The 19,278-nt window shown below is 41.4% G+C and overlaps 1 protein-coding gene across 3 annotated transcripts; it reads right to left on the bottom strand.

The window, feature by feature from the left end:
* Nucleotides 1-79: 79 nt before the first annotated feature.
* Nucleotides 80-13,392, bottom strand: fam83ha (family with sequence similarity 83 member Ha). Of its 3 annotated transcripts, XM_061689861.1 has the most exons (6): nucleotides 13,094-13,392; nucleotides 11,836-12,287; nucleotides 11,586-11,750; nucleotides 6,026-6,150; nucleotides 2,010-5,874; nucleotides 80-1,919 (listed from the first exon to the last, which is right to left on the bottom strand). In XM_061689861.1, exons 2-6 carry the CDS (start codon nucleotides 12,277-12,279, stop codon nucleotides 1,908-1,910), a joined length of 4,611 nt encoding a protein of 1,536 aa, XP_061545845.1. In that variant the 5' UTR covers nucleotides 12,280-12,287; nucleotides 13,094-13,392; the 3' UTR covers nucleotides 80-1,907. The 3 variants fall into 3 exon arrangements, with proteins under 3 accessions (XP_061545845.1, XP_061545846.1, XP_061545847.1); XM_061689862.1 differs by lacking the exon at nucleotides 13,094-13,392 and having other exon boundaries at nucleotides 11,586-11,653; nucleotides 11,836-11,921; XM_061689863.1 differs by lacking the exons at nucleotides 80-1,919; nucleotides 2,010-5,874 and having other exon boundaries at nucleotides 6,137-6,150; nucleotides 11,586-11,653.
* Nucleotides 13,393-19,278: the final 5,886 nt, after the last annotated feature.

The raw sequence follows: 19,278 nt of genomic DNA, 5'->3' as shown, positions 1-19,278 counted from the left end.
AACACGTTATTCCACATCAGAAACACAGTGCTCAAGAAATGTATTAGAGCAGATGTAATAAAAAACAAGAAAGTGACTGTTCAGCATAAATAAATGCTTTAATGCTGAGCTTTTGACATTTTACCATTTTGAACAGGAAAGAGGAATTTAAAATCAAATTGCCCTATTTGTACCCATATTTTTGCCAGCTTACTTTGCTTCTCAAAGAAGTCAGAAATTACTAAAATACAACAAACATTCAACTACTAGAGCTTCAACACACTGAATACAGGTACACAACTATATGAATACGGAAAAACCCGAAAATGATTTTGGTTATTTTCAGTGCATTGGTTACATTGGGGTGGCGGTCTAATAAATGTGTTAAGTACTGTGTCTTGTATGATGTACAATATCAGGAAAAGTGCATCTCAATCAAAACTAAGGGCAAACATTGAAAATTAAAATTTTGATGGGATTTTAGTTTTATCATTTGGTCTGGAAGACCAGACATCCATTCAAAGTATCTTAAAAAATGTTTTTTTTTTTCCAATTTTATATATTTTATGGGTAAAGGCACAAGTTCAGAAGAATACACAGGCACAAAAGCTCAGTTCCTCCAAATTACAAAATATAACCCAGCATTTTGCCATTTACTCCTATACATCCATTTTATGTTTTATGGGTAAAGGCACAAGTTCAGAAGAATACACAGGCACAAAAGCTCAGTTCCTCCAAATTACAAAATAAACCCAGCATTTTGCCATTTACTCCTATACATGAACTTTGTTTGCATGCATGGTCAGGCTTTGAGGTCCCTTAAGAAAAATGTATTTTTAATGTTATGGCTGGAATATTGATGACTCAAAATCTGTACAAATACACCAAAGCCATCCAGAGATCACAACAAAAAACCGGTTGGCATATGACAATAACATTGCGCTGAACAGATTCCATACTTCTTTTTTTTTTTTTTATAAATTTAACTTTTTAGTATCGGTTACATGGAAAGTGGATCTTATCCGCATTGTCTTCCTTCATTATCAAAGTCAGTTTAAAAAACAACAATAAGAGAAGAGATAGTCAAAACTCAATTTTGGTTACTAAGCGGCATGAAGTTTAAGATGCTGTTGTTTCTATTACATATAGTCCTCACGTGGGTTTGATTTTCCAATGTGATTAATATTATTGGATTAAATACATATTCTAAATATATGAAGGCAAATATCCAGGAGTGGTATTGTAATTTTAATTTCTAAACTTTTTTACTTCTCTAAAAACCTTCTCAAAACTTTCCACAAGTCACCAATGTGGCCATTTAGTGGTTTGCGCGTACGTACTGCATGAGAATAACGATGCAGTGAGTGCTGCAGTTAAACGATGACCCACTAGATGGGAGAAGATACTTTACAACAAGTTCTGTTTCTGCACTACAAATAAAAATAGCTCACCAGGATAGAACTGACTTCTATTTGGAAAGCTAAAGTTCAACCAGCCAATTGGTCAGAAACAATATGGTCTTACTTCATCATCACATTTTTAAGACCCACGTGTTATAAAATCAAGGCTCTTGTGATAATTATTCTTTCAGAAACAAGCCATCAAAGGCTGTAGCATTTTTTTCTTCGCTCAAACAGTATTGTATGTATTGTGGATGCCACTGTAGAAAAGAAGCCAAGAACTGTACAGGGCACCACAAATCAGTTGTAACAATTGCACTTTACCCATCCGTGTCATTAAAACTGTTGATCACATACATTTATCAACCGTCAGTAAACGCACTCCAATGCTGACTACAGTGATAGTGATTGACAAATACAAATCCTACCCTATTGGTCTCTACTAATCATGTATATGTCTTAGTCAGCATGTTGGGTTATTGCTGTACTTCAGTCTCTAATCTTTTCTCTCAGCTTTCTGGATCCCACTTAAGGAGCCATCTGAAAGAGAGACAAAAAAATATACCTCGTTACAGAGGTGAACAAAAATCTTAATGTGTGGAAAATATTTGTAAGAAAAATTCTACTTACATCAAAGCGACTGTAAACTTTCCTCTCCTTCCTCATGCTTTGGAGTTTCTCCAGCAGCTTGTCACGGTCCTGAGATAACTCTCTTTCTTTTCCCCTTTTGGCGTTTTTGTCAGCTCCATCTTCTTTCTCATCATCAGTGACAGGTGACTCCTTGGTAGACTCATTCCTGCTTTGGCTATTTGCTGAAATTTGTTCTAGCAGCAGCTTTGTATCGTCTCGGAGGTTGCTGCTAGAAAGCACACCAACCGTTGACGAGTGGTACCGAGATTGGCTTGACTTTGGCTGCTTGGATTGTTGTGACGATGGTACAGCTTCCTCTGCTGTAACCCCTGAACATTTATTTTGCCTTGCTGATTCATTTATTCTTTCACTGCAGACAGACTGCTGTGCAGTACTCTTGTTAACTGGAATTGTAGTTTCACTGTCCTCAGTTTTATTTTCAAAAGGCATAAGCAATTTAGAATCTTCGCTGACATAATTCTGATAGCCCGTACTATTGCTATCAAGAGGTGCAGCTAACTTTGATGAGCAGGCTTCAGAATGATCAGCGTTGAGATTTTTGTCGGCCATAACAGATGTGACAATTGAGGTAGGGTGGGTTGTAACTTTGTTTATGTCAGTTGGGTTGCCATTAATTAAAGAGCTTCTGCCAGAGGACCAATGCAATGCTGGCATTATACCTTCTGCTCTTTCAGTGTGGGAAGGCAAGCCAGATTGAACTAACACAGTTGAACATAAATCTGAACCAGCAGGAGTGGAGGATTCTGCTAGGTTAGGTTCAGATGCGGAGTTTGTTTGTCTAAGTGGCTCTTGAGATAAGTCTAGAGTGGGTTTAGGAATATGGGCTTCTTTTTTGTCCGATTTAGAATGACTCTGGAAACCAAATATATTGGATTCAAGTGGGGAAGAGCTAAGACTATGAGTTGGGATGTCTTGTCTGAAGGATGAGGGAACAACAATGGGTGACAACCTAGACTTGTCTACTACTGGAGTAGTTCCTGAGCTGTTTTCTAATCCAGAAACCTTTTGGGAATCACATGAAATAGAACAAGATTTTTCAGTGTTTGTCTTAGGAGTAGGTTGTAACGAAGATGAGCTTGACTCTGAACCAGATGCACAATTTTCATGGAAAACACCAGATTGCTCATACGCAGAGTCACATAACGAAGGATTACTTTCAGGTGGCATTGACACTGAAACAGAAGCTGCCTGGTCTTGTGAAGACTCCGCTTCTCTCTGCATGAAAGAGGATTTTTCCTCAGTAGATTGGGTGGATCTTAGTGTGGAGGCACTGACAGATTCACCTAGGTGTATTTTGTCACAAGTTAGGAACTGTATGCTCGGTGAGTTTATGTTAGAGTCATGAGGACTGGATGTGGTTTGATGATTAGAAATGGATAGCGGGTGTTCAGAGTTAGAGCTTTTTGAATCTGGTTGTGCTACTTTGCTAGATTGTGATGCCAGAGGAAGAGATTCCACGTTGGTCATGAACTGTGATGAGTCTTGATTTCGGATGTTAGAAGTAACTATGGTAGATGCAGTAGATGATGCTGAATCCCCAAAATCGGGAATAAATAACGTGGTCTCATTAGAGGTAGACTTAAGAAGTAATGATACACTTTTATCTTGCTTAAGCGATGGAAGATTAGCATGTGTTTCTTTTGTTAAAATGGGTTGCTGACCAGAGCTACACTCACTCAAGGCAGGTTTGTGAAGCTCTGTGTCTTCTGAATCACATTGAAGAGCTTCTGTTTCTGCAGAAACAGATGAAGATGCTGCCGTTTGACTGTTCCCCAATTCTACCTTTTTTAAATCACTTGAGGCTCTTGGTTGTTCACTTTTTGATCTCTGGGAGATAACTGTTAGATTACTGACCTTGCCCTCTTGCTTGTTTGCCTCATCACTGACATCAACAGGCAGTTCTGTGGATTTTGTTTTACTTAAATCTTGTTTAATAACACTTGATGATAATGAGATTGGCATTTGGGATGTCGTATCACCTTTCCTTCCATCATTTGGTATGGAGTCCTCATTTTCAACAGTAACACTGTCAAGATCAGTTGGTGTTTTAATTAGAGTCTTCTCTGTTCTCTTTTCAGCTTCTGCAGCCTTAGCAGCTTTGCGCTTTGCAGCCAGCTCTTTGAAAAACATTAATCTTTGATCAGGATCACTCATATCGACAGACAATGGATTGTTGACCAAAGACTTAGTTGATTGATCAGTTTTTGCCAGATCAGATTCAGACCGCTTCAATCTGGATGGTGATGGAGAAACGTTTTGTTGTTCAATATCTGGCAGTTTTAATGTTTCTTGTACCTCTAGATTTTCATGGGAAGTCTTTGAATCTTCCTTTGATGAATCTTTATCCTCTGGTTTATTGTTTCCTTCTTGCTTTGAGGCTTCTGGCACAGAGCTGTCAAATGTGGATGACTTTAAGTAACGAGTCCATCCAAAAGATTCTCTTGCAGCTGATCTTCTTTGTCCAAAAACTGGAGAAACAAAGGGTAGTTTTGTCTGCTCGCTCTCATTTTTGTCACTTTCCTCATCTTGTTGCCCTGCTGTACGCTGGTCTAAAGAGTTAAATATCAGAGATGATCTTAACCTCGAGCTTCTTGGCATTGCTGCATTGTATTTTCTCTTAAATGACTCATCCTTTCGAACAGCAGTATTAGGTTCCTTTTGTTCTGCCTCTTCGGATTTCTCCCCTTCAGTTGTTGATGATGATTCTGAGGGTGTTGGTGTGGTTTTGGTGGCAGCTGTCACAGCAGTACTTTCTTCTGGCAATTTATTTGACTCCTGTGGTTCCAGTGCAAAAGCTTTGGCATAACTTGGCAACTGACTTACTCTTGGAATGGCAGGAATCTTAAACTCTCGGACATTTGGAATTTTAGGAATTGAAAAATCTGTGACTGGTGCTGTTGGCTGTACGGTGTTGGAGGGCTCCTCAAAAGGATCTGATGCCTGAGGCTGTATCAATGGCAGGCCTTCATCTCCTGGATTATCACATGCACTGAGGTAAGAGTTAATTCTCCAGTTCCTTAAACCCCGCTTCACCATGGGGTCTTTGCGGTCAGTGTTAGGCTGCTGGAAAAACCGCTTGTCATCCATTGTAGCCTGAGATAAACTTAAAGGTAAATCTGCAGGACCTGGGACCTGTTCAAAGTCCACATTTGTGGTGGATGATAAATAGTTAAGCACAGGGTCAAAGTTATCAAATGGCTCAATCTCTTGTGGTACGCCTGGTTCCAAATACTGATCTGCTGAATGATAGTTTTGGCTGCAAAATTTCTCAGGTACCTTATAATCAACTTCAGGACCTGGCCCCATATTTTGCTGCTGTGCCCTGTGAAACATCCTTCCACGAGCCTCAAAGTCTGCTGTGGGCTGAGTTGGGAATGGGTAATTGTACCTGGCGTGAACACCTTCACTATAAATGTGGCGTTTCAAAGCAGGGCTTTCCATCATGGGAAACTTGGAGTGACCTTGCTGCTCCATTCCTGACTGCTGTGATGGAAATCGACTGTACATATCAACAGGACCATGCAAAGATTCGTTCCTTTTGAGATGAGACATTCTCCAGTCAGTTTCCATTTGTTCATCATATGATGGTTTAGTCCAATCCTCTGTATGAGACATGTCCATTGGTACCAACTTTCTGGGCTCTCTGTACACGAGAGAAGTTATTTTACTTGGGTATTGCCTCTTCTGTAAAAGGCCACTGTCTTCCATCGCAACAGGCACATCAGTCAGTAACGGCTGTGACTGAGCAAAGAGGATCCGAAACTCTTCATCAAAAGTCGATACAAGTTGTCCAAGGAAAAGGTGTGCCATACAACGATGTAGTTTCTCAAAAGACCACATGAAGCTGTACAAAAACAATGAAAAGGTGTTAATAAATATTAAGTCCCTTCTGATGTAATTGCACAAACTTAGGCAGTGATGTGTCAACATATTTTATCACAATAGCAACACCTATTTTTTTTTTCTTAATTGTCTGTAGCAGCTAGGAATGTCACCTGTAGTTCCCACTCAGTACGGCCCTGCAGTCTGTCAGCAAGAAGCGATCCATCATCTGACCTTTGAAGGATTTCCCAGACCGGCAGTGATAAGTGATGCCAGACACAGTTCTCACGCGTAAAAACTGCAAGAAAAATATTGTAATGTTTATGTTAAAATTAAAGCGAGGTGGCAGTATCGCATTGTCCTTCCCACTTGACAAAGTATGGCGCTAAGAAAGACGACTTTACAAGTGCACCTGAATACAGTATTGCTAAACTGGAATGAAAAGTAAAACCTGTTATATTACTACCCAAAAGTTTTTTTTTCTTTTTTTTTGTAGCCAAAATTATAAATTTGTGACACAAACAATTACTTGGTGAGCAAAATCGGACTTAAAGGTCCCATATTTTGGCTATTTAGATCTCCACGGAGTTATTCTCTAACATTTACTTAGTATGAAAGTGTCAATTTAATAAAAAACAAAAACAAAAAAACAACACCTTAGTGTGAACCAGTGCCAGTTCAGGAGGGGAAAGGGAAGGCAGAGATCTTTGCTAGTGACGTAGATAAGCTCGAGAATTTCAAATGACCTGATTTCAAACGTCTACATCTCAGGAATGGGTGGACGATTTTTATGCATATTTCACGTTTAGTGAGGCACTATTACATCCCAAATACTGACAATATTACATCCCAAATACTGTACTAGAAAAAGATGGTTTGGCTAAATATGTCCCCTTTAAGTAGTTACTGATTACAAAAAACTGGCAGGCTTACAGTATTTGCAATAAACTTTATGGAAGGGCAGTGTATGGTACCACGTGACGTTTTCAGTGGTATTAATGATAATGACTTTTGAAAGGATATACAAGATGTGTGTAATCAATTTTCAGAGAATAGAGCAGGGAAAATGGCTGAACATCCTTATTCGATGCACATGGTTAAATGTATTTAAGAACGCAGGACAGTGGCCAGGAGTTGAGTTGATTCAGCAGATTTGCCGAATCGATATTAAATTACAAAAAGAAAAATTGCAATTCATTGATGAATCGATATTTTTACCCACCCCTAATATATACTGTATATACCAGTGGTGGCCAGCGAGTTTTGGACCCGGGCCTTCAGTGATCTAATCTACCTCTTAATAACACCATCACCTCGCAAAATAATGTAAAAAACGTAACGTAACGTAAAATATAACTATATGTGGCATTAAAAAATTCAGAGCCTTCTCTGCTGGCCTAATCACTATCAAAAATCACAGACCTACAGTTACATCTTACTTAAATAATAATTATTAATATTTATTATATATAATATCCATCCATTTTCTGAGCCGCTTCTCCTTATTAGAGTCGCGGGCATGCTGGAGCCCATCCCATCTATCATCGGGCAGGAGGCGGGGTACACCCTGAACTGGTTGCCAGCCAATCGGAGGGCACATACAAACAAACAACCATTTGCAAATATATAAAGCATATATAATAATATACATTAATTCATGAGATTGGCTGGCGACCAGTTCAGGGTGTATGCCGCCTCTCGCCCAAAGATAGCTGGGATACGCTCCAGCACACCCACGACCCTAGTGAGGATAAGCGGTAAAGAAAATGGATGGATGGATATATTAATTCATTTCCCCCAGTGTTTTTTCTTAATGTCATAGTGTGTGTCTTAGCTGCTGTAGCTTCCAGTCATGTACAGTAATGTATTAAGTACTTTTTTTTTTATCCATTTAGATTTCAGACTCTGTGTTGCCATGTAAATGTAATCTGCCCAAGGCCTTCAGAATTCCAAGTGCTGGCATCAAACTGGTGTAAAACACGCGCACGCGCGCACACACACACGCACGCACGCAAACACACACAAACTGTTGAAATGGTCTAACCCAGGGGTCACCAACCTTTTTCAAACTGAGAGCTACTTCTTGGGTACTCTTTAATGTGAAGGACTACCAGTTTGATACACACTTCTGAAATAACAAATTTGCTAAAATTACAAATAATAATGTTATCATTGATAATGACATTCATTATACGAAGACACTGATCATATGATAATATCCATCCATCCATCCATTTTCTGAGCCGCTTCTCCTCACTCGGGTCGCGGGCGTGCTGGAGCCTTTCCCAGCTATCAATTTAGAGTCTCCAATTAATGCATATTTTGGGGATGTGGGAGGAAACCGGAGTGCCCGGAGAAAACCCACGCAGGCATGGGGAGAACATGCAAACTCCACACAGGCGGGGCCGGGGAATGAACCCGGGTCCTCAGAACTGTGAGGCTGACGCTCTAACCAGTCGACCACCGTGCCGCCCTGAACCAATCAGAGGATGGAAAAAATGCCAATGTCATTCAGCCTTCGCGAAGGCACAGAATGGTGAATCTGAAATCTGATTGGTTAGACCAGAGGTCACCAATGTGGTGCCTGCGGGTAGCTCTCAAGGACCCCATGAGTAGTCCGCGGGCCTGTTCTAAAAATAGCTCAGTAGTGATAGAACATTAGATTGACAGAAATGAAGTGTCTTATAATTATTATGAAAAAGTATCATCGGGTTCAATCCCCGGGCCTGCCTGTGTGGAGTTTGCATGTTCTACCCGTGCCTGCGTGGGTTTTCTCCGGGCACTCCGGTTTCCTCCCACATCCCCAAAACATGCATGAATTGGAGACTCTAAATTGCCCGTAGGTGTGAGTGCGAATGGTTGTTTGTTTGTATGTGCCCTGCAATTGGCTGGCAACCAGTTCAGGGTGTACCCCGCCTCCTGCCTGATGACAGCTGGGATAGGCTCCAGCACGCCCGCGACCCTAGTGAGGAGAAGCGGCTCAGAAAATGGATGGATGGATGATTGGTTCAGCTAAATAGTCCTCTGATTGCTTGAGCTGGATCTGCGCATGAGACTGACTTACTCAAGAACACGACGTCAGACAGATTAAAAATTATTTTTCCAGACGCACTTTTCAAGGATGAACTCGACTTTGTAAGGCTAGGTCAACCAACATTGTTGCTGTCTGGCCTGTTTCAAGCCAGAAAAGGAATTTTGGGGCACTTTCAGAGCAGCATGTATGGGCACATCACCTAGCTTCCACAAACAGGCACGAGAAAAGGAAGCAGGTCTGCTGCGTCTGTCAGCATCTCCGGTGAGTACGATAAATTCCCTCCCCAAGTTTTTCATGCTTTCGACATGTTATTAGATGAATATTGTTTGTGAACTGCTATATTGTAGTTTATACATACAACATCTATAGAGGTTTGGAGTTGTTTGAAGGTGACGTATTGGAAGATAAAGGTAACTGCATTATTTTGCTATGTGATAGAATTATTAAGAGGCAGATTAGGTCACTGAAGGCCCAGGTCCAAATACATACATTGCTCTTGCTCTCTCTCTTTTTAAAAAAAAATATTATGATGTTTATTAGGACGATATATTTTTCCCAAAAACCTAAGATATAAGCGCTAACTTAAGATATAAGCGGTGGCAGGTGACTCAACTCACTTCACAACAAGCAGCAGTTTGGCAGATAAGATTAGTAAATATTATTTATAAAAAAAAAAAAAAAAAACAGGCTTTAAGCTGTTTATTGGAACTCTCAGCTGACGGTTACTGTCAAACAAAGAAAATTTCATGTTGTGCATAAAAATGTCAGGAAAAGCCTATTAGAACATCTAAACTTTATTTTGGGTTAATCAGAGGCACTCTAAATGGTGGCAGGTGTGTGCTGACTCCCATTTAGGTCTGAACTAACGGTTATTTTAATAATCGATTATTCTGTCAATTATGGTTTTCGATTATTCGATAAATCAGATAAAACTTGTTTTATTTCCATCCCTTTATTTAAAAAACTGAATATTATTTTCGAATTGACAGTGCAGAAAATGCCCAAACATAAATTGATTATGATTCACTCAGTTACTGGTTTGGTCCGTAACATCTGTCAGAAAATGGGCAAAAATATTCAGCATTGTTTTCCACAGTAAAAGCAGATGTTTGCAAATGTGTTATTTTGATTCAACACAAATATAATGTTTGCGTTCATGGAGGACTACAGAAATTGGGCAATATTCACTGTAAAAAGGCTGAAACGAAGAGGATTAGGACAATTTAAATTTAAACAACTAGGGGTGGGTAAAAATATCGATGCACCAAATCTGCTGATTCACCTCCTGGCCACTGTGAGGCACTGTGTGTATGGTTCGCATTGTATGGATGGAAGCCAAACACAATGGCTACTCAAGCGAACAGCGACTGCAGCAGCAGTATCGAGCGATTTCTACTTTTAAATCGGACGCTTTGGTTCATTTTTTATTCCCCTGTAAATCCTGAATGAAAGGATGAACATACACTATGTTACTCACCACACATAAATATGGTTCTTCAGTGTGTTATTTTTTTCAACTTGTTCCTGCTTTGCTATTGTTGTATTGTTGGACTTTTACAACCCTAATTATGCTCCTTGCTCTCCTGCAAGCACACATGTGCTACATTTTTAAAGAAGGAGAGGTCCATGTTTTAAATCTGTACAAACTTTAATTATCCTAAATGTTTTGAACTGTTGGAAGTTTTTCTTTTTTTCCCCCAAAGTCAATTGCTACAAAGAAATAACAATAACATGATTGTTTCCTTCCCAAAGCAACTGCATTCGAGAGGACTAAATGAGCAATATGACATGTAAGAAAGTAAGCAGAATTAATAATGGTACTGCTTTAGCCTGGGCCCTACGAATAGAAATAAGGATATGAAATAATTACATTTTTAACTAGTTTTGAAGGGAGCTGTGATCACAAAAATGTACATTAGCTAGTACAACAGAATGCCTCAGGCATAGATCATTTTACACTTGAAACTATGTGAGTCCCAGGATGCACGTCTGGAAACAATGACAATGAGTCCCAGCCCTGGAACAATGAGTCCTTGAAACTTATCATCATGGAGTACAGATAACAGTAATCCTACGCTATATGACGGTTGTTGCTTCGCGGTCCCGCTATATTGCAGATTTTTATTTGTACAATATTATTATGGTATCCATTGCTCTTCCTCTCTCTCAATATATTATGTTTCAGCCAGCCACGGTAGCAAATTTTTTTAGGACGATATATTTTCCCAAAACTTGACTTTCACTTAAGCATCCCAGTTGTATGCGTCTATGAAGCAAAGGCCATTCTGCCAGCGGCTTGATGTGTCGTGAACGGTGTGGCGGGTGTTACCACAACAATGAAAATGTATCGAGTCCAGAAAAAACTCCCGAGTCCATTGCATGGAATGATAACTTGCCCTACTCTGCCTCTAACTGGCTAGCACCAAGACATAATTCATACTTTTGATTCGCTGTGAGGAAGCTCTTCACCAACACACTCACATACGCGTGCATGTGCGCATGCATGCACACACACACACACACACACACACACACACACACGTACGTAGGGCGGGTCTTAAACCATGCGTCTACAGATGCAGAATGAATATGCTTGATGCTTCCCTGCTAATTTTTGTGCGTCTCTGACGCGGTATGCACATTAAACGACATCCCTCCCTGCTCAGACATAAAGTATATATATTTTTTAAAGGACTCACTTGGATACTTTGTAGATTTACTCTGCAGTTGGACACCATGTTCATGAAATTATGTGCGTTCTGCTCGTCTAAAAGAATATAGACGACAACGTTCCTCATGGCAGCATTTAAAATATCGGCAAATATGTCAACATCAGTAAACATGTCCATTACTATGGCAATCACCTGTGGAGACAAAAAACACATATGACAAGTGTGAAAACTCAGTGATGGTCATGTAGTCTGCTGACATAAAAGAACAAACACCGACCTGCTGAGCATTCTTGATAAGTCGCCGAGCCTGCTCCTTGATACTCGGCATGTCAGGCTCAGGAGGGTTAACCAGAGTGGTGACCTCTGTGGGGCCACCGAAAAGATGAGGCTGAGGCCAGCCAAGATCCAGGCCAGGGGCGTCCAGGTCCGAGTGGATTGGCCAATAAGTGTCCGAGGAGCTGTCTCCTCCACTCTCGAGAAAAGTTTGCTCTTGGTAGGTGCTTTGCTGAGGAACGTGGACTGAGCCCTGAATATACTGGATCTCAGGTGTGGACAGGAAGGCCACCACATCTGCTTTTTGGAGAAACTCATAATATCCTTCCAGCGCTTCCTCAATCAGTGCGTCAATTGCCAGACGGTACTCTTCGCGATAGTGAGGAGGAAGGTAGTTGGGGTGCAGGGGGTTATCCCCGGCAGAAGAACATTGAGAGCGACGTGCCATATTGCTGGCTGGGGAGATGGTGACGGCAAAAGAAAGCACCATTAATTAGATACCGCACATCTAAATGCATACAACTATTATGGAACAAAAAATACCAATCAAACAAACACTCCCAAATTAAAAACCAATTCGAATGTATGCTTTCGTATCCTTCTACAGAGACCATTTTGGAACGTGATCCCAAAGAATAATGAAAGAGCAAACGATTAATTGATCAATGGTCATTTGGTGCTAGCGGACAGTGTTCACATCAAAAGTCCCTTTCCAAATGTATAGTGTGTAATGACATTGATTTCAAACAATACAAGTAGTACGCATATCACTTATTATTAAAAACATAGAAATTAAGCATTTATTCCTACACTATTTTTAAATTAAAAAGAGCAACACTATAACTTTGTGGCAAGTTTCTCGGCCCTACTTTCCCACAAGTAGGGGTTAAAAGGCAAATGAATGAGGGGAGATGAAATTCCAGTACAGGACAGAATTATGGGTGCGGCTCCTCCCTCTGACCAGAAAAAAAAAAACACACAAGCCTCCATTCGCGAGTTTACGAAGTATCACACTTTAGCAACTCCCCACAAATATAGCATTGGAAACCACAAAACTCGGCAGCCAAAGGGATCAAAGAAAGCGACGAGCTAATGGCGCTCGCGAGGCTCCATGTTCGCAACTTTATGTTTCTGTCATCCCATCTGTCATGACGTGTAACAGGTAAAAACATAAAATGTTTTCGGCCATCTGTTACACTCCGCGAAGTCACAACACGCATATAAACACAACAAGCGCGTCTGGGGTTATTCGGTGAACTTACCCAGCTAACGTTAAGTCATCGTCACGGTTCCTGTCGTTTGAACTCCAAACGGGCCATCTTGCCGTGTTTCCGGTCGCCGCGTCTCCAGTCGCGCCTCTAATGCAAGTCAGTGTTCCGACACATTGTTGTTTGTTTCTTTCTTTTCTTCCCGTCACCCAGCTAAACCAGTTTACTGTCACGCTTTAGGCATGTTGCCGGCGACGTTTGAGAGCTAACATGGAGAAGAAAAAGTGGAAGGGGATCAGCTGAGCACCGCCCCGAACGACCAACCCTCTCTCTCTCTCCCTTCTCGCTCTCTCTCTCTCTCTTCGCTTTTTCTCTCTCTCGCTCTCGACCCCCTTCTCTTTCTCTCCCTCCCCTTCTCTCGCTCACTCCCCCCATTCTTTCTCTCTCTCTCTCTCTCTCTCTCTCTCTCTCTCTCTCTGTCTCTCTCTCCCTCCGTCCCCTCGTGTGTCTCCTGAACTCTGCTCGTGTTTTGATAAGCGCAAGACCCAAGCTGCTGGTTTCACAAAGATCTGGGAAAATACGATGCGTGTACTTTAGTACTTTACAGTTTTTCTTCTCAGTAGCTAAACCACATTTCTTCAAATCGACACCCATTTTCTCAAGACCTTAAACACATAAAAAAAAAAAATCTAGCTGAATTCACAAAGCCCCTGACTGTTCCTGCAAAACCAAACTATTGCCTCAGAACAGACCCCGAGTCAGTCAAAATGAAAAACTTCACTGAACAGTCATTACACACAGCATAGAAAAAAGGCACTAGTAAAATACGTGTGTGTGTGTGTGTGTGTGTGCGTGCGTGCGTGCTTTGGTATACAATACACACGCACACACGCATGCAGAAAAGGGGGAAATCCAGGCTCTGTTGACTATTGCCTGCTCTTAGGGGCCCTGTAGTGGTCATGGGGCCCTAAGCAGGTGTTTAGTTTGTGTATATACAAGGAAGGTGCACTGGCATTTTGACAGACTAGTGTTTGAGCTTAGAAAATGGATGGGGTATATTTGCATTGAGTTGCACAGTTTTAAAATAGCAACAATGATTTTACTCTATTTCTCTCCAGAGAGAGCTGGCGTCACGCACCACCTTTATAATTGTGTCAAACATTTAACAGAATTGCATGATAAAACAGAATAATTTTTGATACAGCTCCTCTTGTATTTGATTTAATTGTGTGCCTCATGTTGTGGACAATACATATATTTTTAGATTTTAAAACATCCACTCTTTGAACTCAGATGATGAGAAAGTTTAAATATTTTTGTTATATTTGTGACTATTTAAAATCTAATTTGGCAAAACTAAAAAGAACGAAAGAACATTTGTAGTTGTGCTCTTCAAGAGAATGAAAAAAAAATGGTAGACTATTATTTGGGATGAACTGGGTGGAACACCAGAAACAGGTTATGAGACGCTCACAGTCCAGCTGGATTGGCAAGTTCATTTATTCCAACAATTAGAATAACCATTTTCTCACTTATCCCACAGTTGCACGCTTGGCCCTTGCTTTTCAATTCTCACTCACCTGCAAAATTATGTACCTGTCAGTATTTTCTCCCTTAGTGTATTCTCAGGTCTGCATCATTATAGTCTACATTTTGATTCATGAATATTGATATCCATCCATTTTCTTTACCGCTTATCCTCACAAGGGTCACAGGCTGCTGGAACCTATCCCAGCTATCTTCAGGCGGGAGGCGGGGTACACCCAGAACCGGTCGCCAGCCAATCGCAGGGCACATACAAACAAACAACCATTCGCACTCACATTCACACCTAAGGGCAATTTAGAGTCTTCAATCAACCTAGCACGCATGCTTTTGGGATGTGGGAGGAAACCGGAGTGCCCGGAGAAAACCCACCCAGGCACGGGGAGAACATGCAAACTCCACAGTTCACAGAACTGTGAGGCACATGTGCCAACCAGTCGACCACCGTGCCGGCTGAATCTTGATGTTAGTTTGAATTTGTGAAGATTTGTATTTATGCGTTCCCCTTCAGCATTCATTTACAATCTTCTAAAGAAGGTGACTCGTCCATGTTCCGTGGGTGCTGGGCCGGTGCTGGCTGGCACACGCCTGGGTCCCCTGCTCTGGCTGCTGGTGGGGGCGGTGGGGCCCCCTGTCGCTACTCGGGCCTGCTTCCTCTCCTTCTCTTCGTTCCTTGCGTCCCGCTATGGTCGCCTCTTCCTCTTCCTGTGGGGGAGCCGGGTGGTCCCCTGCAGGCTGTGGGGCCTGCTGTGGGTGGGGGTGTGGCATTGGGTCCCTGCGGCCCCCACCGGGTGGCCAGTTGTCGGGGCTCCTCGGTGGGGCCGGCGGACCGCCCTGGGTCCCTCGGTGTGGGACGTGTCCCATCCGCCGGGCTGCTCTCGGGTGGACTCCTGGGCCTGATCCCGCCCCTCGATTGATTGGGTGGGGTCCTCAGCCGACGCGGTGCGGCCACAGCAATTACAGGACACTTCTGTCAGTCTTTGTGCATGTAAAACGGTATCAATTCACTTGCATGTATCCGCAGACACACACCCCTAGGACTCTTTCACTGGGTGTTGGGTCACGCACTTACTGCGACAAATAACTCATGAATATGCAAATCACTTGTGTATCCCCTCACTTATACTCTCGTCCTGTAGACTCTTATAATTCACATAATGCCACCACACTTCAGTTGCACAGTCGGGTTCACGACCCTTGTCCTGTTCTATCTTGTCCTGTCCTTCCCTCACAGGGTGTAGCACTATAGCCCCATGCAACACTCATATTTAATGTTTCATTGTTGTAGATAATGTAATGATTTACTTCGCTCATCCTGTTTACAATTAGTGTTTTGTCTTTTTGTCTTTGTTTCTCTCGCCCTTCTAGAAACATTGTTCTGTTCGACTGATCACGTCTGATTCTCAATAAACCTCAATTATAATACCACAGCGGAAGCTGTGAAGTTCCCTGTGACATGGTAAAACTGTTCCGGCATGAATGGGATACAGATTTTCATTTCAGCTTGACCTAACAGCCAAACAGGACAAAAAAAAAAAAAAGAACTGAATTCCCCCCAAAACATTAAGATTTTGAATTTACTTTTGTTACTTAATGTTCACTTCCCCCGTGCATACAATATGTCCAGCAGAGCCATGGCTGCAAGAACTTTGTTTCATTAGCAAGGAGCCAAACTTACTGTATTCTTGCTACTTCTACAGCAAAAATCCAAAGAATAGATGTTTTTATTCTCCCGCAGAAAAGTGAATTTCAATCACATTGAAAGAACAGGCCGTTACTATGGCAGCTTTGGCGTACACTAATGCATGCCTTTGCACAAAAGCAATTAATTAACAAGACAGGACGATGAAACCGGCAAACTGGAAGGCAATGCAGCACTCTTCGAACTTTACAGTGCCTGTATATTCACAGGTTCACAACCATATACAAAAATGAAACATACTGAAAGAGCTTAAGAGAAACACTAGAAACTAAAATCTATAACTTTGTCTTCAGTTAAGACATTTAACTCCTAAGTTCCTGCGCACAACAGGAACAGTCATTTTCTCCCCTGACTGTCTGAGATGAAATCAGACTGAAATTTTCCTGTTTTAGGTCAGTTAGGATTACTAAAATTATTTCCATTTGCTAAATATGTATTGTGTTTTATTTCCATTTTTTAATTTTTTTTTTTTTTTTTTTTTTTACTTCGCCCAGAGTCGGCAGGGATAGGCTCGACCACGTCCGTGACAGAATTGGAATCGGGCTCAAAGAAATGTGATCGGGGCATCCCTAATTACAACAATGGCCATTGCGAGAATGCCATATCTGACCGACGATGATGCATCTTTTATGATAAAACATCTTGGGAGTCGGACTCCGAGGAAGAACCTTGTCTGAACCGTTTGTTTAAACCATAGAAGGAGAAAGAGAGAGAAACCAAATGTCGTGATATTGTCTGTGAGGTTTGCTCCAAACTTGGACCTAAAATAGCCATGCCTTGTGATGCACTATGATGTAACTAAAGTAAAAGAAGCGATGCTAACGATCTGCTGAAGTGGAGATTTGAAGACAATCCCTCATTGTTCCTTTCAAGCACCACCGAAAATGTACAGAGGGGGGACAGACTAAAACAAATGTTCAAACAGTTCATAAGTAGTTGTTACACTACATACCACAGTCCACCAGTCACCATCACACCCTTGTAACCTGTGTGGCTCAGAGAGAAACATATATACATTTGGTATTTAGTAAATGGCTTTGTGACTGACAGCTTTGGTTATGAAACCACTCTTTAAGAAAACCTATCCCGAAATGTTTGGCTTAATACAGCCACTGAGGTTATTGCACTGGCAGATATTGTTCAAGTTGAGCAAAGACATGGTATTGCTTGGTAAACACACAAGCCAAATTGACTAAAATATGGAGATACAGTTCAAACTGCATTCGTGCAATAAAAATGCAATTGTGGAATGAGCAACACAACTGTGCAATGCACCCAGAGAAAATGGGCCTAATTAAGGATTAGACCCATTGCCTATGCCAAATATCTTAATATCGTAAGACCGAAAAAGTAATGGCTACCAGCAAGTATATCAGCTTTGTGTTCAATTACTGTAAACAGGCCCATATTTCACACCAAGTCAATTTGTTAGTACATTGACACGATCCATCCATCCATTTTCTGAGCCGCTTCTCCTCACTAGGGTCGCGGGCGTGCTGGAGCCCATCCCAGCTATCATCGGGCAGGAGGCGGGGTACACCCTGAACTGGTTGCCAGCCAATCGCAGGGCACAACTAAACAAACAACCATTCGCACTCACATTCACACCTACGGACAATTTAGTAGTTGTCAATTAACCTACCATGCATGTTTTTGGGATGTGGGAGGAAACCGGAGTGCCGGGAGAAAACCCACTCAGGCACGGGGAGAACATGCAAACTCCACGCAGGCGAGGCCAGGGATTGAACCCCGGTCCTCAGAACTGTGAGGCAGACGCTTAACCAGTCGACCACCGTGCCGCCACATTGACACGAGATTATCATTATTTCAGTATTCATATTTTTTGTGACATTGGTGGTGTGACGTGCCATTTTTCGAATGTAAAGGGGGTGCCTTGTGCTTATTAGGTTAGAACCACTGAACTAGGCTGATGGGTGGTGGGGGCAGTGTGATGTTGTTCCAGGCAATTAATGCATCAATTTTTTTTTTTTTAAAGGACTGCTACACACACACAAATACACACACATATATAGTTGACCTCCATATGGAGGGGCAGTTGCGTCTGTGTATGGTTCTTGCACACGCTACTGCGACTCTTAACAGTTTGATAAAAGACTCAATTGGAAAACTGCCATTACGGCTTGATTCTTCCTTGTTATGATAAGACTTCAACCATCCAAGAACACCAAGTTAAAGTAAATGGCAACCACGGAAAAAGCTGTTTGGCATGTAGACCATGATGCCAATGCATGTTCCTCACAAATGAGGTATCTTTTAAAAGGGAAATAATCAGGTTTTCGATCTGTATATTTTTCTTATTGGCAATGTATTGTTGCATCTGGGAAATAATCTACCAGAGTTTGCTTCCACAGCACAAAAATCCGTTTGGCCCAAGCAATAAATGTTCCTTACAAATGGCCATCATTTAAAAGGGTAATGAACAAGTTTTACAACTGTCTACAATTATTGGCAATGTTATGTACAGTATGAATGTATGTATGTATACATTAGAGATCTCTATTAAAATATATTTCTGAACGTTTTGTTGTATGTTTATACAAATGTGTTGTTTGGGGAATGCAAATGAGTGTTCTTTCATAGTACTTTGAGTTGTAAAGTTGAGATAACGTTGAGCAAGACACAAAACCCCTAAACTACCCCCAACTCTCATAAAATGTATGCAACATTAAAACTACAATAGAGTGAGCCCGGGAAAAATGAACTAAATAGAATATATAAAATTTTTGTATCTACTGTAAGAAGGCTGTAATTGAATGACACATGTCTGGTGCTTTTAGACATACAGTTGGAAATGTGACTTTGGAAAACAAAAGGGTGAGGTTAGCACAGCAGCTGTGAGATTCATTAGTGGGTGAAACATTTCATGCAGCATAACCTCCTGGAGGAGGGGAGGGTACGCTCAAATACAGACGACGAAGGGGGAATTATGACAACAGTGAATGAGCAGAGAGTCTATCCATTCATTTTCTGT

Source organism: Phycodurus eques, chromosome 11 (assembly GCF_024500275.1).
Source record: "Phycodurus eques isolate BA_2022a chromosome 11, UOR_Pequ_1.1, whole genome shotgun sequence".
Lineage (NCBI taxonomy): Eukaryota > Metazoa > Chordata > Actinopteri > Syngnathiformes > Syngnathidae > Phycodurus > Phycodurus eques.
This window is presented reverse-complemented; position numbering and strand designations above follow the sequence as displayed.